The 25,034-nt window shown below is 39.7% G+C and overlaps 1 protein-coding gene across 3 annotated transcripts in view; it reads right to left on the bottom strand.

Annotated features, from left to right (window-relative positions):
- CSMD3 (CUB and Sushi multiple domains 3) overlaps positions 1-24,831 on the bottom strand; it is a 688,054-nt gene extending 663,223 nt beyond the window's left edge. For all 3 annotated transcript variants that reach the window (XM_054193012.1, XM_054193014.1, XM_054193015.1), the window contains exon 1: positions 24,654-24,831. In XM_054193012.1, coding sequence (XP_054048987.1) covers positions 24,654-24,831 — 178 coding nt within the window. The remainder of the gene's footprint in view (positions 1-24,653) is intronic.
- Between the last annotated feature and the right edge of the window lie 203 nt (positions 24,832-25,034).

Here is a 25,034-nt window from a genome sequence, read left to right as displayed (position 1 = left end):
GCACTAGAACAGGTTGCCCAGGGAAGTTGTGGATGCCCCATCCCTGGAAGTGTTCAAGGCCAGGCTGGATGGGGCTTTGAGCAGCCTGGTCTACTGGAAGATGTCCCTGCCAAGATGATCTTTAAGGTCCCTTCCAACCCAGACCATTCTATGATTCTATGATTTATCATGCATCCAGAGTTAACAGAGGCATCCTGGAATCAGGAGACATGGCTACAGCAAAGTCCAGAGATTTCTGTAACTTTGAGAAGTCACTTGGGACTTTCTAAAAATTCTTTAGGATTTTTAAAAGTTATTTAGGTTCTGGAAATCTAGATAGGCCACAGCATGATTTTGAAAAATGTAGTACCTAACACCTATTGAAATAATGGGTTTTAGACATTTAGGCTTCTGTTAGTTCCGCTAGGAACTTGCCTGGGTCATTAGGTACCTAAGCACCCTTAAAAAGTCTGGCCCATAACTGACTTGCAGAAAGACTTTCTATCTGCCAGCAAGCTAATAGGTAATAGTATTGCCTCATGACATTTGTATAAGGAAACAGGCATTAAAGATTATAGCACTGCTAGATACTAAAGCATGGGGTTGTATATCAATATGTAAGATAGATCATTAAGAAATGCCATTACATAACATTAGTGGTGCAGTCTTATCTATAAAACTGCATTCAGTAGTGCCCAGTCTGTACCAGAGATGACACTGCAGAATTAAAGTGGTTTAAAGACTGCGACAAAAAGGATTAAGTGCATTGAAAAAAAGGTTTGAACAGAGGTTGAAAAGACTTGAAAGAATTCCAAAGACTGCAAAACCAAAAAGAAACCAAACTTGTTGGCAAGATCTTATGTTAAATTATCTGGTCTGCTCACTGCAGTAGATCCCCTGTACTTTTTAACAATTTACATGCATTCACACATTAGATTAACGTTTTATCTCTAAATATTTTCCTTTTCTCCTTTCTTTCTGATGCATTATTTATCTGACAGATATTTTTAAGTAACAAAGGTATTTTATATTAAAAAGTCAGTATCTGTATGTGTTCAATTTCAAGGCATAACTTTGTCACTGCTTTTTTTTTGGTTTGTCCTGAATTGGCTATTCCCTTTTCCCACTAGCAACTGAACAGATCAAAGCAACACTTCAAATGTTTGAAAAATAGTAAAAAATATATTATACCTGTTTGTAAAAGTTATAAAGTATCTTGACAGGCTGACAGAGTTGGGGTTGTTCAGCCTGGAGAAGAGAAGGCTCCAAGGAGACCTTATAGCAGCCTTCCAGTACCTAAAGGGGGCTACAGGAGGGATGGGGAGGGACTTTTTATCAGGGAGTGTAATGATAGGACAAGGGGTAACAGCCTCAAATTGAAAGAGGGTAGATTTAGATTGGATATCAGGAAAAAATTCTTTACTGTAAGGGTAGTGAGGCACTGGAACGGGTTGCCCAGGGAAGCTGTTAATGCCCCATCCCTGGAAGTGTTCAAGGCCAGGCTGGATGGGGCTTTGAGCAACCTGGTCTAGTGGGAGGTGTCCCTGCCCATGGCAGGGGTGTTGCAACTAGATGACCTCTAAGGTCCCTTCCAACTCGAACCATTCTGTGATACTGAGATTCTGTGTGTGATCTTAAGTATGATACTGATAAATGAAAGGTTACAGCTTGATAAGCAGAATGTCCACCATGTAAGCAAAAATCAGCCAAGTCTACTCAAAACACCTAGGGCCAGCAGACTGAAAGGTGTCTATAGGTGGCATTGAAAGACGTGTGAATTTAATGTGTGGTACTGCTAATGATTTAATATACTGATGAAATAACAACTGTTAATAAATTGTGTGATATAAGATAATCCAAAGTGCAGTGCATGACAGAGTTAAAAAATCATAAATACACAGAATCACAACATCACATAATATGTCTGATCAATCTGTTCTGGATCAGCTGCCTCTAGAATTTGTTCTGGGAACATTTTTCCTCTTTGTTTTTGTTCCTACCAGTTCTGCTCCACATATACTACGTTTGTATTTTACTATCACTTCATATTCTCTTAGTGGACTTTTGGACCAGTAATTCCTACAACAGCTTCTTTATTTCCGTATTGGATTGTCTGTATTTGAAAATATGGCTGTTATCCCAAAATAAAGCAAACCACATTTGGCATGTGAGTAAAACAATTCACTTAGAAATGGCTAAGGTAAGGCAGCTGTTATTGGGAGAGTGAATCTAACAAATAATCCCAGTTTCTAATAAATCACATTGAAACAGAGAATATGATGAAGAGAAACCACTGAGAAAACCGGAACTGCATCTTAATTACTACAAAACATTTTACATCCCACTAATAGTCTACAGATACGTGAGAGTTAACATATTGACAAAGACTGAAAAGAACAATTAAAATCCTCATAGTCAGCATGAAAGCTTTTTAAACATACTCCAACATCCACTAACTAGAAAGGACTATCATATTTTTTATGCCTAAGGCGCATTATGAAAATCCTTTAAGAAAAAGTCAGCTGTGCCAGAGACTATTAGAAAACTAGTACTCTGTGAAAGATTCTGTTTCTTTACAAACACAGTTCTCCCTCGAAACAGTGTCAATATTTACTAGCTGACACTGCATGAAGTGCAGATTTTAAACATGCTGCTGCGGATCAGTGGCAGAGAGAACTGAGAATTGTATTTTAGAATAAAAATAAACCAAATCACTGGGCAGATCATCTGCCTGGGTGTCACCTTCTCCCCTATACACCTATGTCCCTTTCCACTATCATCCAGTTCAATCATAGGAACGTTTGTGGCTTATTTTGAATGTCAAACCATGATTGCAGCATCATACATTGTAATTTCTTTCTGGCAATAAAAAGGAAATATTTCTGTGGTTTATAGTTCTAAACAATTAGTGCTGGATTTGCCTGTTTTACTACTCATATCTGTGAAATCTATTCTGTGCTACTGCTATAGACCTGAAGCCCTGGGAAGTCTACAATGCACCCAATGAAGTTTGGATTCATATTTAGTGCAATGCAGAATTATAGCGCTGTTTGTTTCAGTATTTGGCAGTGCAAGGAACTGCAGACACAGTGTGGTAAATACAGTAATCTTTATGAGATACTGTGTTTTAAAGACTCACCACAGCATCTTTTATTTAATTAATTGTTTTGTTCTCTGTTTCCTCCCTATTGAAATGTCCGAGCAAATGGTAACTAAAGCTGATTTTTACATTAATTTCTTTAATGACTCACGTTAGAGTAGTTACCTTATGTATAATATATGAGGCAATTAGCAATTTCATTTAATACTATTTTATTTTGTTTCGGTCCATGTTTTAGGTCCTTGCTAATCTGACATGTATAGGTATGAATGAGTGGACAAAAGAGTCCGCTTCAAAGATAGTTTTAACTTTTTCTCACTGCTAATGCAGGAAGGTTCTGACACTTCCCATTATAAATACTGATAACACAGGCTATGTGAGATATTTTTCATGTAGTAAACTCAAGAGTATATGTTAATAAATGTCATAATTACATATTTCGCTATTTGCAAAAGCTGCAATCAAAGTGTCCTTCAGGAAATACATTAACATTTTCTCTATCAGAGGTATAATGTTAATACTACATACTGCATTAAAACTGGGTCATTGACTGAAGAAGGGTGGTCAAGATAAGGCAGAACTGAGGTAGAATGGAAATCTATTTATTCTGCTGTAAACTTCCTTAGAAAGTCTTTTTGCAGCTGAAAAAAAGTTAAAATAGACCTCCTTCTGCTTTAACTTTGCTGGGTTGAATGATTTTGCATTGAGATCTACAGATGGCTCCCTGAAGCTGCGATTCCCCATTATGTCTCAGCATGTCTGCAGTTCAGACATTGTCATTAATGAAGGCACTTGTAACTGTACATAGTTTAGCTTTCTTTCATTATGTTCCTCTTAGAAAAATCACCTCCCATTCCCTTATCATTCACATGTCCCTCAAAGTACAAATGATTTCATACAACTCAAGCACAATACAGTAACGGGCATGAGCCAGAGAGACCCATGAACATACTAGAGTGAGGAAGCTGGCTGCTAGGGAAACTGGCCTTCCTCATGACTGCATTTTCTTGTTCTTCTCTAGTGGAGAGGAAAGCACAGGGGCTGTTGCCAAAAGCATTATGAGCCTGAGAAATTTGCTATAAATTTGAGGCAAAATGACGACAATAGGAATATTGAAGCCATCCTCAAACATTTTCTATGCAGTGAGAAAGTGAAGAGTTGCATTTCTGTTGAAAGTTTGTATCATTTTTGTCTTAACTTTTCTGACTAGGTTGGTATAAATTGGTAAAAATTAATTGTGAGATATTGCTGATGTTCTTACTGTTGTGTAATTTAGCTCTTATATTCAGGGAAGGAATAAAAGTAAAAAAAAAAATCTGTTATGTTATGCAACAAAACATTAATAGGAGAATACAGATAGAATGGGCAGACATCATACAGGCTGCAGAAAACATCCTAGGAGAATGAGAAGCATAAAGAGGATAATTTGAAAATAATATGATGTTTGTATGCAAATAAGATGCTGATGATCTTCCTTTTCTTACAGTATATTCTGCTAATTTGCCACAAGGCAATGTAAAAAGAAATAACAGTGAGCTAGCATAGTAGGAAACCTTTGAATGTTCAAAGGGGACATTCAATCATTTAAGACTTACAATACAACATAGTGTGAAACTGTTACAATACGGTGGGAAACAGCCTACTTAGCACAGAGGATGCTCCGCTCTGCACGGCTGCTTTGTGCTCTGCGGAGGAGCATCCAGCGTTCCTTGCAGGTCCGATTGCTCTGTACAGGTGACGAGCTGGGCTGGCTCACCAACAGATAAAACGTCCCAGCTGAGAGGACAAAACAACAGGAGGATACCTAAAAGAATTGTATGGATTGATATTGAAATAAGGTTTGCATGGAAGTAACAACTTTTATCTCAAAGGATCACATAGAGGATTACAAACTGACATTCAAGCTGTCCTTGATCTGTCTCTATGGAGCAGCATCTCCAGAGTCAGGCAAGAACATGTTGCCCTAAATGCACGCACAAGGATCATTTGGCTCTTTTTTCCTCCTTTTTCCCTCCCAACAGGGAAAGTCATCCATTGCTTGTGAAAGCTCAGAATTGGGCTGAGATGAAAAGAATCCCCAACTCTCTTCTCAAATAAGAACAAAGCAACCAAACAATCAAAAAAACTCCAAAGATTATAATGGAAACAGTCACAAAAATTGATTTCGGTGAGGATGCACAAGCTGTTCCTATACCCAGGTGTTTGAGCTGCACTGGGGAGAAGTAATATTTCAAAGGCAAAACTAAGTTCCTTAATTTTGTTACAGTTATCTAGTAACCCACAGTAAGTTTTTCCTCAAAATTCAGAAACAAGTAATGATTACTTTTTCTCACTATTTTCTTATTATTTTTTCAAATATAGAACTTATTTCCTCAAATATGTATCTAACTGAAATTTGTAGAATGAGAGGCACTGGGGTAATTTTCCCTTTTTTCCTTCCGTTATCTGAAAGTGAAACATTTTTTAGGAATTGACAGAAATAAGAAAAAAAAGAAAAAGACTGAGTTCACAGCTGGGATTAAGTGAAAGAGGAAACACATGTTCATGTGTTTATTTTGTAGTTGTGTAACAGCAATTCAAGAACCTGCTGCCTCTCAGCTGAGATGTGCTGACGGACTGTAGGAAGTAAATTATTTCGACACTTGTAACCGTGTAAGTTTGGTCGTATTGCGATATTTTGTGAACTGCATGAATGGACACAGAAAATTTCAGAAGCTAACACAGACAGATGGCCAGCAAGCTTGGAAGGATGAGACACTGAGCAGATGCATGGGTCCAAATGACCCATGTTGTGGGTCATGTGACAACGTTGACACAGTTGTTCAGTTATGGTTTTAATCTTTTGTATCTTTCAGCATTTTAAGTAAGATCATTCACCTCACTGGACAGCAGGGAAATACTTGGTTTCAGATGCAAGACATGACATATTACTGAGCTGAAACTCAGATATAACCCATGTACAAATGCAAAATGAAAAGTAATACAAATGTGAAAGTGGGATAATTCTCATAAAAAGTATCTCTTCCAGGTATGAAAGAAATCTTATTCTGGCAATTTTGAAAATATTGCACAGTCTCATTCCCAAATAATACAGAAACAGATTCATAGCCCAAATACTGAAAAATCAGTAAGATGTACACTTAAATGTCACTGAAACTGGTAGAAATCAAACATTATCTGCTAGTTTATCTGAAGAGAGTTATTTTTTTCTGCTAGTTGTTTTTTTCTGCTAGAGATTTTTCTACTAGAAAAACATACCCAGAAACTTAGTTGACCCACTTAACAGCATGTATTAGTGAAACTTAATGATAAAAATTAAGATAGTTGGAAGTTTGCGAATAAATCCTTCAATACATTTTGATCTGAAACTTTAGCTTTTTTGTGCTGTGTGCACTGGATTTGGATCCACACAGCTTCTCAGAACAGTTATAAAACAAACCACTGTTGTTTCTCTATGTACAGATATGAGATGATGTTACTTGCTCTTTTTTACTTTGCTATTTATGTAACTGAAAAAAAACACCTTGCAATAATAACCCTAGAAAGGGCATATAAATAGGCTTTTATGAATAATTATTCATGGTTTCCATCTGTGTAAAGTAATTAAAGCAGACGATATTTGACCCACTAACTCCAAGATTTTATTTTTGTTTTTCTCTAGCAAAGGACAGTAGGAATTCCCTTGAAGCCAATTTCTTACACAACTGTAAAGAACTGAAGACTTCAAAGTGCATTTTGAACTACAACGTATATCCTGATATTTTTTTTGGTAATGTAGTGGTAAATTGCAAACCAAAGTACCTGAGGTTTTACTAATGCAGGAATAATGAAGCTGTTTAATGGGAATTAACTTATTCTGGTTTTCTCCTGATCATTACCTGCAAGAATGCAGTTATTTGGTTTGGAACTGTGCATATTGTATTACAGTCATATTTATTAATTTTGTATTCAAACAAGAAACTAAGCTAATGAAAATTCTATATGGAGGACACTCCAAAATAGCAGTTAATGCAGTTTTTGGCAACAGTAAGTCATAATGATAACTAGGCCAAAAAGGTTTCTGCGCTTCTGTAACATCAGAGAAATATGGAAATCCTTAAACTTTGAGACTACAATCAAGACAAACATCTGCAATGTAACATCACTGCTTTCTTAAATCAGATTTAAATGATTTCTCAAGGGGCTATAAACACAAACCCTGCTTCCATTCAATCCAGACATGCACAAACCCTATGAATACCTGATTTACATACAACATTATTTAAAATGCTCTTGGTATTGTGCCTTATTAAACAGAACTGAGCTTAGATGTACTTTAAGCAGACATGAGTGAGTACGCGAGTATTATTATGATGGTTTTGTCTTGAACTAAAATAATGCCAAACATTAGTGGCATCCACAGAATTGTTACAAGCTTGCATTAAGTATGTTGAATTGTTCCCTGTAAAACTCACAAAAATAAAGTTTTCCCATGAGCCTGTACAGAGTTTGCAAAATACATGGTGGAACAATCCTGAGCAAAAGTGTCAACGCTGCTGTCCTTTCTTCATGGAGAGAAAAATTTTTTTCTGGCTTGATAAAGAGTATTCTGTGGCAGGTAAATAAGATTGGAAGAAATTATGCGGGAGAGGGTTTCTTCTAGTTTAACACAGCTGTGTCAACAGGCACAGAGAAAAGATGCAGATACTGAATGTTAGAGCATCTTTTGAGGCAGAAATTTCTGTGGAGTCCCTTTGCTTCCTATCTCTTTCTTCTTTTAGTCAATGTTGATACTTATTGTGGGGCACAGACAGAGAAGCAAACATCAGCTTTTGATGGAGTGATGCACTGAAGCTCAACAAATTATCCTTAAACTACTCCAATAATTAGGAGAGTTTAAAAACACTTTGAACGATAATAGGATTAATATTGAACCTAAATTCAATACTTTTCCCTTTCCTTTCCTTTCCTTTCCTTTCCTTTCCTTTCCTTTCCTTTCCTTTCCTTTCCTCTCCTCTCCTCTCCTCTCCTCTCCTCTCCTCTCCTCTCCCCTCCCCTCCCCTCCCCTCCCCTCCCCTCCCCTCCCCTCCCCTCCTCTTCTTCTCACATTGAAACAAAGGACTGAACTAGTTGTGCTTAGCAAAATGTTCTACAACTATATCTGAAACATTTCCTTTTCATCCATTTATTGCAAAACTGAGACTTGGTTTCATGACTGGTCCGATCGACCAATTCTGCCCCTTTAATTTTTTTCGTATTTGAGACAAATTCAGTTTTACATAGCTTTACACATTTTTGCATTCTCCTGTTTACTACAGTTGCGTGTATTTATCCTTCATCTTGAATAAGAAATCTTTATTTAAACCTTCATAATCTTGTAACTTTTCCAAAATTTTCTATGTAGATTTCTCCGGGGTCATACCAGTCTTCTTGTGTAGAACACACTGCATTGTTTATCTAAAATGTTTCCACCAACTGTAAATTAAATTTCAGCTATTTTGATAAGGAGGTGTTTCCTTTTGGTTTTGTACAGTGCTAAGGAACTCTTCCTATATGGCAAGCACCACCAATGCAGCTGTGTAATTTATCACTGAGCACTGAGTAGTCAACACACCTTCTGAAACAGTCACTTTCCCCTAGCATTTAGGAGCAGTTGCCTTTTAGATTAAGCAGAACTATTATTTAATAAATCTCAGAAATGTCCCTCAGAAGATTAGGAAAAGAAGTGTAGAAGGTTATTTAACATACTCTGCTTAGAGAATTTAGATAGCAGGCTGTAATTACCCAAATTGGAATTTAGCCAGCAGCTGAAGGCTAATAACAATATTCTGTGAAAAATACCATGCAATCTTTCAGGCCCAGACATGCCAGCAACATCTCATCTGAAACATGGCAACTGCAACAGCTCAGTGTCTCTAACAGTTTGCTTGGAATAGTAGTTCAGTTCAAATTCTAGAAAGAAAAGTGCTTTCAAGAGAATCAACACCATTTCCTGCAACTCCAGAAATCCGTATTTTTAAGTCTGCTATTAAAGTACTAAACAAACTCATCCTGCCTCAGAAGTACCATGAAAAGTGTTCTGATTCAGCCCACAAAATACTTATGGCTCTTCTGTGTAATGGAGAAAGCAACATACACAGGTAGCCCTCTTCTCCAGTGGTTTTAGAACTTGACTTAGTGAGGTTGGGTGCTCATAAGTCAGATGTTGCAGAGCTGAGATGGATTCTTACCCTTCTTTCAGTGGCTAAACCATAAGATAGGAGGTCCAAGACTGCAGTTCAGAAATGTAGGTTAAGTCCTATGTTCCACATACTTTATGCGTGAGAGAATTTAACTCCACTAGCACTAACAGCCACTGATGTGCTAAGGGCTGGGATTTCTATGGGCTGCCAATAAGGACCTGCCAAGAAAGAGGCACACTGGAAACTCTGTCTGTAAGCTTGCACTCTTACTTCATTTAGGCACCTCTGTGAAACTGTGATTACAAGCCTGACTTTGTATTGGGCCTTCATGCTTGAGCCTTCGACAGCTCTCCCAAATGCTTTAAATGGTTGAAATAATATTTATCATATTGCATCATGGCTACAGTTCTTGTCCACTGTCTTCTTCTGGATCTATAGTTTAGTGTTCAAGCTTCTGAAAGGAGGTGTGAGACAGACAGAATATTACTCCCACTAAATATCTTTGGTTAAAGTTGTTAACAAGGAAAGGGAATTCTGGGTAGAGATCCATTAATCAGAATAACTAATCTTTTTTAAATTTAGTCACTGTCAACATACAAGAACAAAGCTCCCCACCAACTGTTATTAAAGAAAGTAAGTTTCCACAGGACAGATGGAAAGATCCTTTTATGAACTTAAAGCTGGTTAAAGGCTAAGAAGCAGAGTAGGGCTTAATGATCACTTGCTTAGATGAGGAAGACAGAAAAGTGGGGTTGCCCTAGGATCAATGATGTGATCAGTTTTCCTCCACATCTCCATCCCCAATGGAGGAAGAAGTATGTAGTGAAATTTGCAAGAATGGGGATGATGTTAAGATCCTTTGGGTAATCAAACAATGCACCAATGTTGAGGAACTCCAGAATGTCCTCACAAAATTAGTGGGTGTGCAAATGCATAAGTAGGTGAGTTTTAGAGATTAATATGCATATGGGAAAATACATCTAAATGATACCTGCATGATGCTGAACTTGGAACTTAAAATTTTGATCTCAGAGTCATCACTGATATTTGTCTGAAATCATCGACTTCATGTTCCATGGCATTTACCTCCCCCCGACACCCCCCCATCCCCTAATATGAAGCACGATCAGGAAGAGTAAGACAAAGTGTAACAGAAAACCCTGAGGTACCCATATCTTGAGCACTGCCTGGAGTCTTAATCCCCAAATGACGAGAAGGGCAGAGTAATGTTAAAGAAGATACAGAGATGGGCAAATAGCTGACCTTGGAACTGAAGCAGCTGCTTTATAAGCAGAAATTGAAAGTCCAGAACTCTTTATGGAAAAGGTGGCAGTTTGGAAAGAAGGTGTCAGAGGGGTATATTCCTCAGATTCCATCAGGATGTTTTCTTTGAGTTTGTCAGTCCTTGATGTGGGAGCCTTGGAGAAACATATTTCATCCTCACAGCAAACCACAACGGGCAAAAATGCGAGAGGATATTCTGTTTCAATGAAGGGCTACTGTGATGCGTGGTAGTTGTTTTCCACGGACGGTTGCGTGCCCTGGCTGGTGCACAGAGATTGTGTGGAGATGGAGTAAGGCTGGTATGTCTGGATCATACATCTTAAGCAGCCTCTGCAGAGCAAATGCTGTCTAGTTTTTCAGGTGGTTAAAGCCTGTACAAACTGGGGAAGATTTTCATGGGGGGGATGAAAAAGGCACTGAGAAAAAGCTTCTTCCAGATAAATTTTGAGACTCTAAAGTTGGCAGATAACGGAGTTTTTAAATTATGGATTTGCTAAATTACAGAGTCCAGATAACTACCTTTCTCTCATTTTTCTCATTATTATTTAATTTCATTTTCTGGAGAATTTTTCTAAACGCATCCTCTGTTTCCTTCTCCCCACAGAGCAGAAGATTTTAGCACATGTGGTCGGTATAAGGGCAGTGAAATGTTAATTTCTGTATTTGCTGTTGGTTGGTATTTTTTTGCCATGTCAAGTAAATGAAAAATTTATTCTATGATAATTCCTCATTGCCATATTAAAAACGGTTGATGGGATCTGTTTACTCATACCTTACCATAACAGTGACTCAAAAAGATAGAAAAATGGAAGTTAAGTTAAACTTTTAAGCATCACTGCCTGCTTTTAGAGTTCCACGAAAATGTTACATCTTTTTTCAAATAATTTTTTTGTCACTGCTGCCTCCGTAAGTGGATGTCTGGAAGAAAATATAGTATTGCTGCAGTTCAGCATTTCTAACATAAAATTCCTTTTTTCCTCCTTTCAAGAATTTTTATATTTAACTCCATTGTGAAAGATTAGATAGATAAAGAAGCTTTCAGCAGAATCACAATACAGGTAATTATGGTTCTGTCAGCATTTCCATTATGAACTCCATTTAGTATTAAGGGCTTAGCATTTTTCCATCATTTCAGAAAATGTCAAACTGAAAGCTGGCATGCAGATTAGCACCCTGGATGCAAATTTGTTTACACAAAATATTTAAATCTGCTCAGCTGCTTTTGATTTAGAGATCAGCCAGAAACTTTAAACTCTCGGGGTTTCTCATGTGTTTCTGCCAACTTCTAGACCAAATCACAGTTAAAAATATGTGATTGGTTAATAAACTCTCGACTCATTGTCTTCTAAAGTTTTGAAAATATTTACTTAAGGCTTTAAAACAGATTTTAGAATTTCTGCTCATCTTGGAACTCTATTTTTTCTCCTGATGTCTTCATAAATGAATAATGAGTCAGAATAGGATTCGAAAACTATAATAAAACCTGATAGTGATCTTAAAGTCTGAAACATTTTTTTAGGACTCGCTTAAGTGAGTCATAAGACATCATAAGACAGAGAACAGAAATGGACCTGTAGGGTTTTTGAGAGTGCTGATTACTTAGCCCCCTAGTTCTAACACCACTTTAGGGAACCAATCAAAAAGTATCTAACGTGGTTCAACTGCTACAGTTTTTCAGTTTCTTCACTTTAGTCTCATGCATGGTATGAACGGTTTTGTAGAGCTGTCACATCCTAAATAAACTCCTCTGTATGGAAAGGAAGTGTTCTGTTTGTTATAACAATCTGCTCTGTTCTTATAAAAGTCAATGACAAATCTTCTTTTCATTTCAGTGGGGACAAGCTCTAAAATAATCTACTGGTAAATATTTCAATAATGTTATAATTGAATGGATGATCGCTCTTGTTCAAAAATACACTTCTCACTTGAGAAGTAAGAAGCTTTGAATGGAAAGAATTACTGCCACCAAGCAACATGAAATAGAAACACTGTTAGAAACATTGAGATATCAACAGAAATAAGATAGAAAAATAGTATTAAATCAAGTAGAAAAAAAACAAAACAAAACAAAACACTGAGATTGTGAAATATGGATGGTCAAGTAGATAACGGGAGTATTAAAAATACTGGTAAGAGATGGGCAAACAGGAAAAATCCATGATAGAAGTTGTCAAAAAATGCACAGTCATCCAAGTGCGCCAGACAAAGAATAGGAACCTAGCCCCAAGTCGTCTGTGAATTAAAAGCACAAAAATGTATGGTGCAAAAGAGATGGTGCAAATAAACTTTGTGCAAATGAAACATGGAGGAAGCAGATGAGGAGAAAACAATTGATCAGCTAAATATATCCAGATGAGTTTGTCCAGAGGATGTTCACCTACAAGACACTGTGTTCTGGCTTAATAATGCAAAAAAATCAAACTGTTAAGAATGAAGAAAATGTACTCCAGAAGACATCTCAGATAACATTAGTTACAGCTATATCTTCAGAAGTATCTGCAAATTCTTTAATGATGATTCAATACGATGCTTATTGTATTGTGCACTACATTTTTTAATAAATGATCTATTTTCCTTATACTTAACCTCAGGCTTACCCTAAATTCTAGGAGGCAATTCGTGTCTTCTTAATAATTACAGAGGCTCTGCTGAGCAGATTCTCTCCCTCTGTGGCACACTCCGACTCTTTAGATTAGACATTTGTGTTAACGCAGCTGTCAATGGATTTCAAAGAGGTGACCAGTACAAGAGGCCCCAAAGGGAGCAATTTGGAACAGTACATTTCACAAGTCAGATACATAGCAAACTCTCCTGATTTCATTGAAATGCTCAAAGTCAATCTTGGAACAAGTGAATAACAGAATACCTACAAATCTATCCCTATGCATTTTTTTTTTTGCCTTTTCTATTTCATTTTTTTTAATTAATCTACAAAATTCTGCAGTATCCACAGTCCTAACTTGTCTGTTCTGGTCATCCCAGAACGATGATATCAGTAAAGGATATAGTAGTGATATTAGATCTTTAAAATTTCTCTTACCATGTCACATGGACAGTTTCATTGCATACATTGGAGCTTGAGAAACAGAGAAGATACATCTTGGATTTCCAAAATATGCAAAGTATCCAAGTTTTAACTACCTGATTCTATAGTGTTTATTTTTATGCAAGTAAGGATTTTACCTTTAAATCTATTAGATTTTGACCTTTTTTAATAATGTGTTTTGAAGTTTGTTTGTTTGTTTGGGGTGAAGGGCTATTATTTTTGTTACCAAAAAATAATCACGTAGACAGGCACAATAGACTGAAGAATGAAAACAAATATAACTGAAAATCCACTCATCCAAACTTGCCTTCTTGCAGATGATTTAAAATCCAAAGAACACCCTGAAAAAGTTAGGAAGTCTAATCTATAACTGTCAGGCGGGGGGGATATTCCTTTTCCTAACAGATTACCCATACATGTTTATTACTTTGGGACACAAAAGGACTTTACAAATGACATAGAAACTGAAGAGAACTTTCTATATTTTACTGCAGGCTTTATGTTTTTGGGACTTCTCCAGTGGTACTTGTGGAGTGGGAAGAGAGTTTGGGAAGGGAGCCCAGAAGTGCAGAGGAGGTTGGATAAATTGGGAAAAATTACAGGAGCTAGCTGATGAGCTAGAATTTGAGTGTAGTAAAAATATATAGATAGAGCTTAGAAGAGTGGTTTTTTTATGGGTATCTTAATTTAAAACTAGCTGAAATTAGTGTAGAAACTCATACAAATTTCAATGACCTGCAATTGTAGTACTAGGGAGATTTAGGAATTTTGGAAGCATATCCATAGGAAAGTTATGGAGGCAGGCATGCAGGAATCACCAATGCTGTTGAGCTCATTCAATATTAAACATTGATTCTCTTGCTCATTGCTATTTCAGACAAATAGCTTTGAGAAGCATAGCTTTGTCAGGATGTTTACAAAAATCTCTGTGTTTTGTATGGTTGGTGCAACTTTCCACTACTGACAATGAAAATGCCAATAAAATATATCTCACCTATTTGTCAGGGGAAATGTGTTACCCTTGCATGAGAAGACATAGGAGGTTCTGTTGACACTGTATCCTCTATGAAAAACACAGAAATGCTGTTGCTAGCCTATGCTATTTTTCTTTCCACAGAAAGGAGCTGAAAATTAAACTTTCTCAAGAATGCTGAAGTACTTGGGTAGAAAATTGGGCCACTGAAGAAGTATAATAACGTTCACATTCTTACAAGATGTCTGTAATTGCTATAAGGAAAATATGGTTGCATCTAGGATATATGAAAGTTCATTAAATAGCATCTATAAAAACCTCTAAAGAAATATTTTCCCAAATGTCCGAGGTACTTTATTTTCCCATGAAGGAGTTGCCAAGATTGAAATGAAGGGTAAAGCGGTGATATTACCAAAGTCTCTGAAGATAATATCTATTGGAATTGTGTGAGGGAAATGATTGGCCCCCTTCAAAAGAGTGTGCAGAAAGGAGCAGCTATTGAAAAGAATAATTCTGAATGAAACTGATAGATATGTTGAATAGTGATGTGGAAAGGAGTAGGTAATGATATTCCTTTTTTTTTTTTTTTTGTAAATTGAAGATAACGAGGACTGGACAGTCAGTTTCCTTTTTTTGCCTGTAAGAGGACATTTTTCAAGCCCATCAAACGTAAAATCTTCTTTTTTTTTCTCAGTTCCAGGACCCTTTATTGAAGGGTCTAATTGAAGAGGAAATCTTTTAGCAGTTTCATGTGAAAGGATTTAATATTTAGTAAATAATGTGAATGCTGTAAAAATCATAGCCATTTTATTTATAGTCCTAAGAGGGAAGGATTGTTGCCATGAGTATTGCTAAAGCATTCACTTGATAATTTGTATCATGCTACTTCAATCACTAGACTGATGAAAATTCTCTGATCAGAAAAGCACTTTTGTGAACACTGAAGTAAAGATTTCGGAGAAAATGTCTTGCCCTTTCATTAAGAATTATGAATTATATGTATTTCTTCTCTTGTGGACATTAAAACTGCCACACCATGCAACAAGCATTATTAAATTGAGTAGCAGTAGTCATATGATTAAACTATAAGTATCAGTTAGCATAGCTGTATTCAAGGGAAAACACACAAGATGAGCGTAGTCATGAATAAAGCCTAGGTTCTTCTTGATAGAGCACGCAGCTACAGATGCCTGCAACCAGAAGTGCTGGAGCATGCACACACACTTGCATGCATGTCCATGTCTGTGTTCCCACATGCACCTGGAGATGCATGAAAAAAACATCTTTTACCCCAGAGCTGACTGACTTGACTATGTTAGGTGGCCAAAGACCTATTCTTTTCTTCCCTCCACCTTTGGTTAACCAGGTAGGCTTTCCAAAAGTCAGGATTTGGATCCTTGTTTTCCAGTACATGTTAGTTCTTGTGATTTTGGCTCAGTATATTACATTTTTTTAGACTCTCAGATGGTGGCAAATACAAAGAATGTGCTAGAAGAAGATAAATATAATAAAATTCATCTGGAAACTTCCCTATTTTTGTGGTTTTTCAGCATTTTCAAATGTAACTACGTATCTGGAATATATTATAATCCAATAAAAGTAAAACTAAATTGCATTAATAATTAAATCTGAAAGCATTCTAAACTGAAATCTATTTTCTCAGTTTCCATGTAACTATTAGCAGTCTTCTGCAAATTCAAAAATATTTTACTGGAGAACAAAATTTAATATGGAATCTTGAAACCAGGTTGTAAACTGGCTGTAATTCAGTGTATGTTCTGACAAAAAGCATGAGTATTCTGTGGTTTTAAAGACTGCAGCTACCATTGTGTTAGCATACTACCATTACATTGAATCTAGTGGACTGATCCCCAGAAATACTGACATGATCATCAATAAAATGTAGAAAGACAGAACATTTTCTGACTGTATCCGAATATTTTACTTCCCTCAAATAGAATCATGAACAATTTACTTCTGAAATCTTTAGGTTTATAATCCAATGTGAGTTTTCCAAAGAGCACTTCTATTGAAAATTTCTAGTGTATTGTGAAATATATGACTCCTGTTATAATTTATATTTCCAAGTCAAATTAAATATATCTACAGAAAAACTGTAATTCAAAACTCAGTATGAAAAGGAGCAAAGGCAAATCTACTCTCAAAGGTCCCATCCAGGACTCTCCTGTTGCTTTCAATGGGTTCAACAACAGGCAGTTTAGAAGCTCATTTTATATCCTGTTTTATAACTTCCATTCACCTTTGGATCAAAGCTGATATACAGAAGCAAAAGTGCAACCTTTAGTAAATGCTTTTAAAAGATTAGTTTCAGACTAAGCTCTGATTCCCAAAGAAACTTGCACAACAATCAAGAAAGCTAACTATCGTAGAATGTGAAGGTTTCCTCCTGAATCAAATAACGGAGGAAAGGTTGTGTAATTCAAGTAGCTCCATCTTAATGCTATGTAGAAAGGAGAAGAATATCCATACTTGGCATTTATGTAGCTCATTTCAGCTAAGGACTCCAAACTACACTTGCAGACATCCATTTGCTGGGTCTGAAAACAGTTCTATAAGAAGATAATGATCACAGAGGGATCATTTTAACTGCCACTGAAATAAAGGCACCTCTGAGATGTGATATGTCAGCCTCTTTAAATGATAATGCCAGTATTAAAATAAAACAGAAAATAGCACAGAAATATTTTTTTCTGTATTCGGAAGGTGATTAGAGGTTTTCATGCAACTAAAAACAGTTTTATAGAAACTATATTTGGTAAAACTTCCCTAAATTAGTGGGAATAAATAATTGTGGCAGTTAATTCTTAATGTGCTAGGATCAGTTCTTATTAGTGTTTTCAGTAACTGGTGTTTTTTCTTTTCATCAAGCATTCCTCCTACAATTTCCTAGTTACTACTACTTGCACTCTTGTTTTGTTAGTGAAATCAGTTATGTATTATAGCAGAACTTCCTTCTGAGATGAGGAATACGCAACAAATTAAAAGGTAGTGAATTGCTTAGGAAGAACATACATTTCAAGTTGTTACACGCATCTTCGTAAACTAACAATGTTAGTTGAATTTCTTCATAACATAACCAAATATACGTATATAATTTCTATATGTGCATGTTATATATGTATGTGTACACATATGTGTACACACAACTCCATGAGAATGAAATCAAACAAGTTAAAATGCATAAAGATGTAAAGCTAATAAGATATGTAGATATAGGAAACAGATAAAATAGAATTCAAGGTCAGAAGTAGTGATTCATCATCTATATAATCCAAGTAATTGCTCAGGTTTTTCTGCCTCAAGCCTCCAGATTCCTTTAGTCCTGTTGCAAAAATAATCTGTGTTATTTACAGGCCTCGGGAAGTGAGAATTCATCACCCCATGAATCCTTCTGTGGTTAAGTTACTTACTGTTATTCACCTTGTTTCTATGATACAATATGAATACGATACATGATGCTATGATGCATTTTGTAGAATCCAAGGGAAAACAGGCACTCCGTCTCTCTGTACCTGTGCTGGCTGCACACCTTGCTCTTTGACAATACCATTCATGAGAGCACCAGTCCCGGTGGAATCCCGGGATGCTGTTCCCCAATACTTTGAAGCTCTCTCTCTCTTAGTAACACTGTTCCTAAATTTAGAAGCGTATCCATCCAACATTTCAGACACTGAGGAGGAGATGATGAATTTCCACCATTTCCTTTTTTGACATTTACAACGATATTCAGCACTTGCAATGCCAGGATTATGGCGCCATAGTAAACCTTACATGATCTGTAAGAACAGGCAGTGAGACCAGGAAAAGTAAACAACTAAATGTAAATATCTACAAAAACATGGTGTGTCTGGTTTTGTGCATGTTTATTTTTAAAAGACTTTGCCATAGTCTGATATCCTTGTCCATTCTATTTCCCGAAAGAAAAGCTGGATGTTGGGAAGCAGATATTCAACATTTCCTAGTTCTACTAGGCTTTTTTTTTTTTTAAGAGGCAGATGATGTCCTGTACATTACATATCATGCACCCTTTCATTTAGGTCCATTGATAAATATTGTCCCTTGAATTTCTGATAAATGCAAAGATTCCCTCTTTCTGTAGAGAAATTGTACAATTTCATTGAGAAGGAAACATTCTGTGAAACTGTTTGAAAGACACATTTTTAAAGCTCACAAAAGTTCTGGAATTTTTCAATAAACCTTAGCATGAAAATTATTTAATCAAAATAGGTTTTGCTGAAGTTGTTTGAGGTAAGTTTTATAGCCTTGTAATAATGATTTTTATCATATGCCTCTCTTATTTGTTACTTAAATATTGCCTCTTCAATTATCTTGTGTAGTAAAATCTACCTTAAAATTATAGGGGTCTAAGAAAAAAACACCACCTTAGACCAAGTTGTCTGTTCTCTGACTGTTCTTTCCTGGGAGACTGCTTTGGAGTAATCTGGTAAACTAATTCCCCACAAAGGTTTTGCTCTATCATTTCAACCTTAACCATTGTGTCCAGAAATACAAGCTGTATATGCATGTGCATTCAGTGGTTACAAATCTCAGATTTCTGGGGTTGACCTATGTAGCACACCAACACTGGGTATCATAAAGCCAATTTTATTACAAATTTTCATACTATTCAGTGCTTTTAGCCAGATGCAGAGTGTAAAGGATGGAGAATGCATATGAATGGGAAGGGAAGGGAAGGGAAGGGAAGGGAAGGGAAGGGAAGGGAAGGGAAGGGAAGGGAAACAGAAGGAGGGAGAACAGACAAATGAGTGGAGCACAGGTCAGTTCATGCCTCCTAAAACACGATGTTCCAAAAGCAGCCTTTAGCTCGGAAGATGCAAAACTGCTGGCTGCTGAAATCCAGGATGGTGTGCTAGTCACTCTGTACTTCCTGTGTTTCTCTTATCTTTCCCTCAACTGCTGCTAATAGTCACCGTTGGAGATAAAGGGCACTAAGCTAGATGGGCAATTGATCCTACTTGACTTGTTCCTCAAAAACAAACAAAAAAATCCCACAAACAAGCAAAAAAACAGGTAGACTGTAAGTTTCTGCTGTGTTTATTGCACAGGGGGTTTGGAGAAGGGGGGATTGGAAAGCACATCCACGGAGTTCTTTAGGTCTCGTGGGCTCGTGCTTGCAAGTCGAGATGTTGATAATGGAGCTGAAGATACAACCCGTCCCTCTTCAGCCTCTGCGGCTGCCCAGAGCCCCCAGCCCGCTCCCGCCAGGAGCGGCCTCACTGCGCGCAGGGAGTGAGGGGCTATTTCTGCATGTTAAAAAACAAACCACCCTAATGCTGCCTCAGACTTGCAGACAAAAGACTTGCAAAAGTCACCGAGCTAAAGAAAGCAAAGCCAAACGACGGAAGAGTATATTAAGAAGGACAGCCTGGAGGTGCGGCCGCCCCGGGCGGCTGCGGAGGCCGGTACCGGTACCGGTGGCGGGCGCGGGTGGTGCCGGCTGCCGCCGCTCCGGGCCTGCTCCGCCTTGCGACTGCTGCCTCTCGCAATGAAAAAGCGGAGCCTGCAGGCGCGACGTTCCCTTGTGCCCTTTGCGGGTCCCTAATGCCACCGGGCAGGGGAGGAAGGAGCGGTCCCCGCTGGTGCTGCTGAGAGGGGCTGTGTGTTTCTTCATTTCTGCCCTGCAGAAGAAGAGGAGCCGTGCGCTAAGCGGAGGGCAGAGCCGAGCCTTGTTTTAGCCCTGAACTGAAGGCGAAGGGCGGGGGTGAGCGGGGTGTAACTTTGCCTGCAAGCCTACGGAACTGAGTAGCTTGAAAAACATCGCTGAGGTGTTGTGCGCGGTGCACTGAGCAGAAGCCCCGTGTGATCTGCGGGAGCTGATGGGAAAGAGGCGTCGTAGAGGAGCTGAGCGTGTGCGGGGGAGTTGAAAAGGAAGGACGAAGCTGTCCCTTCGCTAGTCAGGGTGTCCCTGCACCCCTGCGCGCGTACGCGCACAGGCACACACGCACAGGCACACGCACGCAGGCACACAAGCACAACGATGCAGCAGCGGCAGCGACCGTCTGGAAATGAGGAAACCTGAACCTACTGTTACTCGCCCAACCGTTTCCACTTCAGGGACAGAGCGAGCACCTCGCTGCGGCCACCCGTCCCCCACCGGGGAAAGCCATCCGCCAGTAACCCCATAAGCGACTGGGAAAGAAGCGGTGGGGAGGGGCTGGCGGAGCCTGCAGGGAGAGGGGTTGAGGTGGGAATGGAGCAGAATGGGGACTGCAGAGGTGGCTGAAAGAAGCAGGGCATGCTTTGTCCCTGCTAAATATTCTTACATGCCGGGTACCCGTCACTGAAAATGGAAATCCTTTCCATTTTCTCATCACTTCTTCTGTCAATGAGCCGTTTAAAATCTCTCTGCTTCATCTCCCTTTTATTTTGAAAGCTGCCCTTGTTCCGCTTGTCACAACTGCAACAGGGGAACAGAGGAACAACGGCAGAGGCAAAGCTTCATTTTAGCCAGGCAGACAAAAGAGCAGACTTCGGTGCTCTCTGCTTTCTGTCTTGGAGTGACAGCTACACAGAAGAGATGGAGGAGTCTTGTGGTCTCTGGTCATTTCTCCTGATTTCCTCTGTGGTTTGCTTCCACAAACAGATCACAAGCATTTTCTAATATTTTTTTTCGGTGGAGGGAGGTGCCAAATCGAAGAGGTGCAGGTATCAGTGATTCCTCTCCTAATCCCAGGAGGCAAAGCTCACTGATGCTGCTTGTTTCATTTTTGCATATAAAAGAACTGCCACGGATTTGACTTCTGTGGTTTTTTTTTTTTTCTTCTTCTCATGTTTTCTTTTCTCCCCTCTCTTTCCCTTTGTGTAAGGGGGCTGGAAGGTGGAGGTTTCCACTCACTGCTCCTTCAAGCTTGGTTCGTACCTCCCGTGCCTAAATGGTGCTTCTCATTTCTCCCGTGGGAGGGTGGGAGAGAAGGGGGGGAGTCTTGCACACCTAAAGGGAAGAGCACAGCATCCATCATCCCCTGTAGTTGGCCAAGAATGTCCCAGTTTGGCATTTTCTAAGGGTTGGGTTGTAGGGATTTTTTGTTGTTTTTTGTTTGTTTCTTTTAATGCTTCTGTGCCTTCTCTCACTTTTCAATGGTGACACTTCTTTGCTTTTTTACTCCATCCCTATCCAATCAGGATTTTATTGGAGATTGATCCATGGCATAATGGGATATTGTGTAAGCAGTTAAAGATTTTCATTGAAGAAGGTACAATTCCTCTTTGCTTCAGCTCTTACTGTCAGCCCTTCCCTAGCAGTTCTGCAATTTCCTTCCTCCAATTTTTTCCTTCTTTCTTCTCCCTTTTTGTCTATATGGTTATATACAAGGACTGCATAATTAATCAGATATGAACATGGCCCTGTAAGCACCCTAGGATAGTTTAACACCTGTAACAGTGGAATAGCTGTGGATCAAGCCTGAAGAAATGGCGACAGGACGATGACAAAAGTAGGAAGCGCCTGAGAGGCAGATATCAAGCAAAGCTGTGGAAGTGGTCTGGATGATGGGAACCTCAGCAACAGTTTGGATGTTATGATGTGGTGCTGGACTACTCAATAGGCATGATTAAGCAAAGAGGGTATGGGGTAGAGCTTGTGGAGATGGGGTGTGGTGAAAGGGCCTTTGCCAGGCAATGGTAGAGCAGATGCAGAATCTGGGGAGTCACCTTGCCCCCAATATCTGGAATGTTTAAAATGGGCAGGTATTCATTCATTCTTTGCCTCTGCCAAGGTTTCTGGGAGCAGAAGCTCATGCTGACACGATGGGAATGCAAATCGAGGTAAAATGTATTCATTCAAGGGAGTGGGGAGAGAACTAAATATAAATGCCCAGAATAGATGCAGTGCTGCAGTGAGTCTAAGCCAGCTCTATGGAGCTTGGCTGCCTAAAGGGGCCCACATCCAGGACGTACAATCTGACCTACTAGATGCGCAGTTGCTGGGAGGACCCCTCAGTCCGAGGGAAATCTACGGAATCTGCCAGGGTCAGAACCTGGAAAACTCAGGCCCTGACAATAGGGAGGAAACCGCTTCTTGACATCTCTCTGGGACTGTTTCGTGGGCAGGAAAGGAAAGGGCCAGTTTTGCAAAGCCTTTTTTTTTTTTTTTCTCTTTTTCTTGGGCCGTTTTAGGTGCTTCATCCCAGCTTGTGCCCTCAGCATCCAGTGTTCCCCCTCCCCTCCGAGGGCAAGCGAAGCGGCTTCTCAACAGGTGCCGCGGAAACTTGCACGGCTCCCGCGGCCATCCCGACGCGGGGAGAACCGCCCGAGTCTTTAATTTTGTAGGATGCTGCCGCCCCGCGACTCGGTGCTCACAAAGCAGCTGCTTCGGCAGCAGCTCCGGAGCCACCCGTGAGCCCCAGCGCCTCCGTACCGCGCCCGCTGAGCGCCGCGGAGCGGCACGGCACGGCGCGCCTCGCAGGCAGCCAGCCCATGACTTGCAAATGATCGTACCCGGCACAGAGAACGCGTTAATGACAGCGAGCTGAACCAAAGGAAAGAAATGCCCCCAAAGCCCCGGGTTGGATTTGATGGCAAAGCTTCTCCAGAGCGGGGCAAAGCGCAGGGAGCAGCTCGCTTCAATAGACGCAAACAGAGAGAAGCCGCCTGTAATTAAAATGTGCATTAACATCACAGGCAAGTCCCTTCCCCTCGGGTCCCACATGTCAGGATAATATGGAATGAGGTAAAAGCCCTCTACGCCCCCTCGGTGAAACACGAATTATCTTTTCCACGCAATGCAAATGGGGGGACAAGCAGCTGCAAAGCTCTACAATAAACTGTTTCATCCAAGGCAGAGCCAGCCTGGGAAGGCACGCCTTTGAATGCGTCCGTTCCCGTCCTCCCCCCCCCGCCCCCAACACACCTCCTTCCCACCCGTGCAGGCAACCTCCGTAGGCGATAACCAAGTCTAAAAACTCGGAGAGGATCGATAACGTCTACTAAATATTCTGGGAGTGTATGTGTGTGGCGGGGAGGAGGGATGAGGATGAGGAGGGGGATAAAAGGGTGATTAATCAGATATTAATCACTGGTCACAAACAAGGGGAGATTATTTCGGGTGGGTAGCCGACTGTGGGGAGTTGCAGAATAGATCCTTTTACTGAAGGCACGCCTGATGGGATCAGCACTTCACCGTTTAGCGATGCCTGTGTAATTTTGAAGGTGCACATTATTCAAGCCACATATTTCTTCTTTTCTCTGTGTGTAGCATTTCCCTTAACTGTCTGCAAGCACAGACTTAGTGGAGATATTTATGCCGCTAACTAGAGGTTTCCTTTTTGCTCTCCTTTCATGAAGACAGAAGCAGGAAGAAAGCAAAACAGCTCCTGCTCGGAAAGAAAAAAAAGACAAAAAAAAGACAAAAAACCCAAACCCAACCTCCCCCCCACATACGTCAGGGAAAAGGGACCAAAGGAGGGAAGAGAAAAGGTGTCGATCTTTACACCCAGCGGCAGACCATGCCTTCAAGGCTGAATTGCTAACGTACCTTTTCGACAGCCGGGGAGCCCTGCGTGCATACAAACAGCTGAGCGTGAAGCGCATTTCGGGCTGTGAGACGGCTACGCACACGCTGGGCTCCTCCGTAACTTTCCCCACGCAAGGGGTTAAACTAATAAGTGCATCGATATAGGCATTCCTGCAAAGAGCCCGTTGCTCGACCGAAAAACCAGAAATGTAGGTAATCCCCCCCCGACACACTACCATCATCATCACCTTAAAAAAGTCATCCAGTGGGATTTGCTTGAATACACACTAGTTAGAGGCTATATGAACCAACTCACGTCTCCGTTTGAGCATACTGCAAGAATATTTATTGAGCCCCAGCTCAGTCACTGCATTGAACGCCAAGCCTGGCAAGCAAATACATTTCCTATCTCCGAAGAGAGCTCTGAATCAACTCCTTCTTTCCTCCCCGCTTTAGCAATCATTTATATCTTTCCATTGCAAAGTACCCAGGGTAAAAATATACAATAAAGAGATAAATATATTTTGAAATACATCTTGGTATAAAGCGAGAGCTTGCAACGCCCTGACCGAAAGCAAACGGACCCCTAAAAATATACCCCTCAAATACTACCCTACCTTTCACACACGAAACCATCAATAAAAAGACGAGGTTCCAAAATGTAAATCCACTTTTAATCTCCATTTTCTTCACCAGGATGAAGTCCAGCCGGCCACATTTAGTACATCCCCTTTCCCAAAAGTCTGCTAATTTCGATTCCTTTGCACGGATTTCCCCTCTGCAGATCCCTTTCATATTATTCTTGAGAGCTCCTAATTCCTATTCCTTGGCCAGGCGCAGCGGAGTTGTTGCTGTTGATGGTGCGCGGTCACAGCTCGGAGTGAATGGTGTTTCTGGGATACCACAGCAACCTTGACGAGGACTCAACCATCTCTCCAACGGGGGCACAAAGTCTCAGCTACTCTCGATCGTGTCTTTTCCTTCCCCCCATCCCCCCG

The sequence above is a fragment of the Rissa tridactyla genome, chromosome 2, assembly GCF_028500815.1.
Source record: "Rissa tridactyla isolate bRisTri1 chromosome 2, bRisTri1.patW.cur.20221130, whole genome shotgun sequence".
NCBI classification, from domain to species: domain Eukaryota; kingdom Metazoa; phylum Chordata; class Aves; order Charadriiformes; family Laridae; genus Rissa; species Rissa tridactyla.
This window is presented reverse-complemented; position numbering and strand designations above follow the sequence as displayed.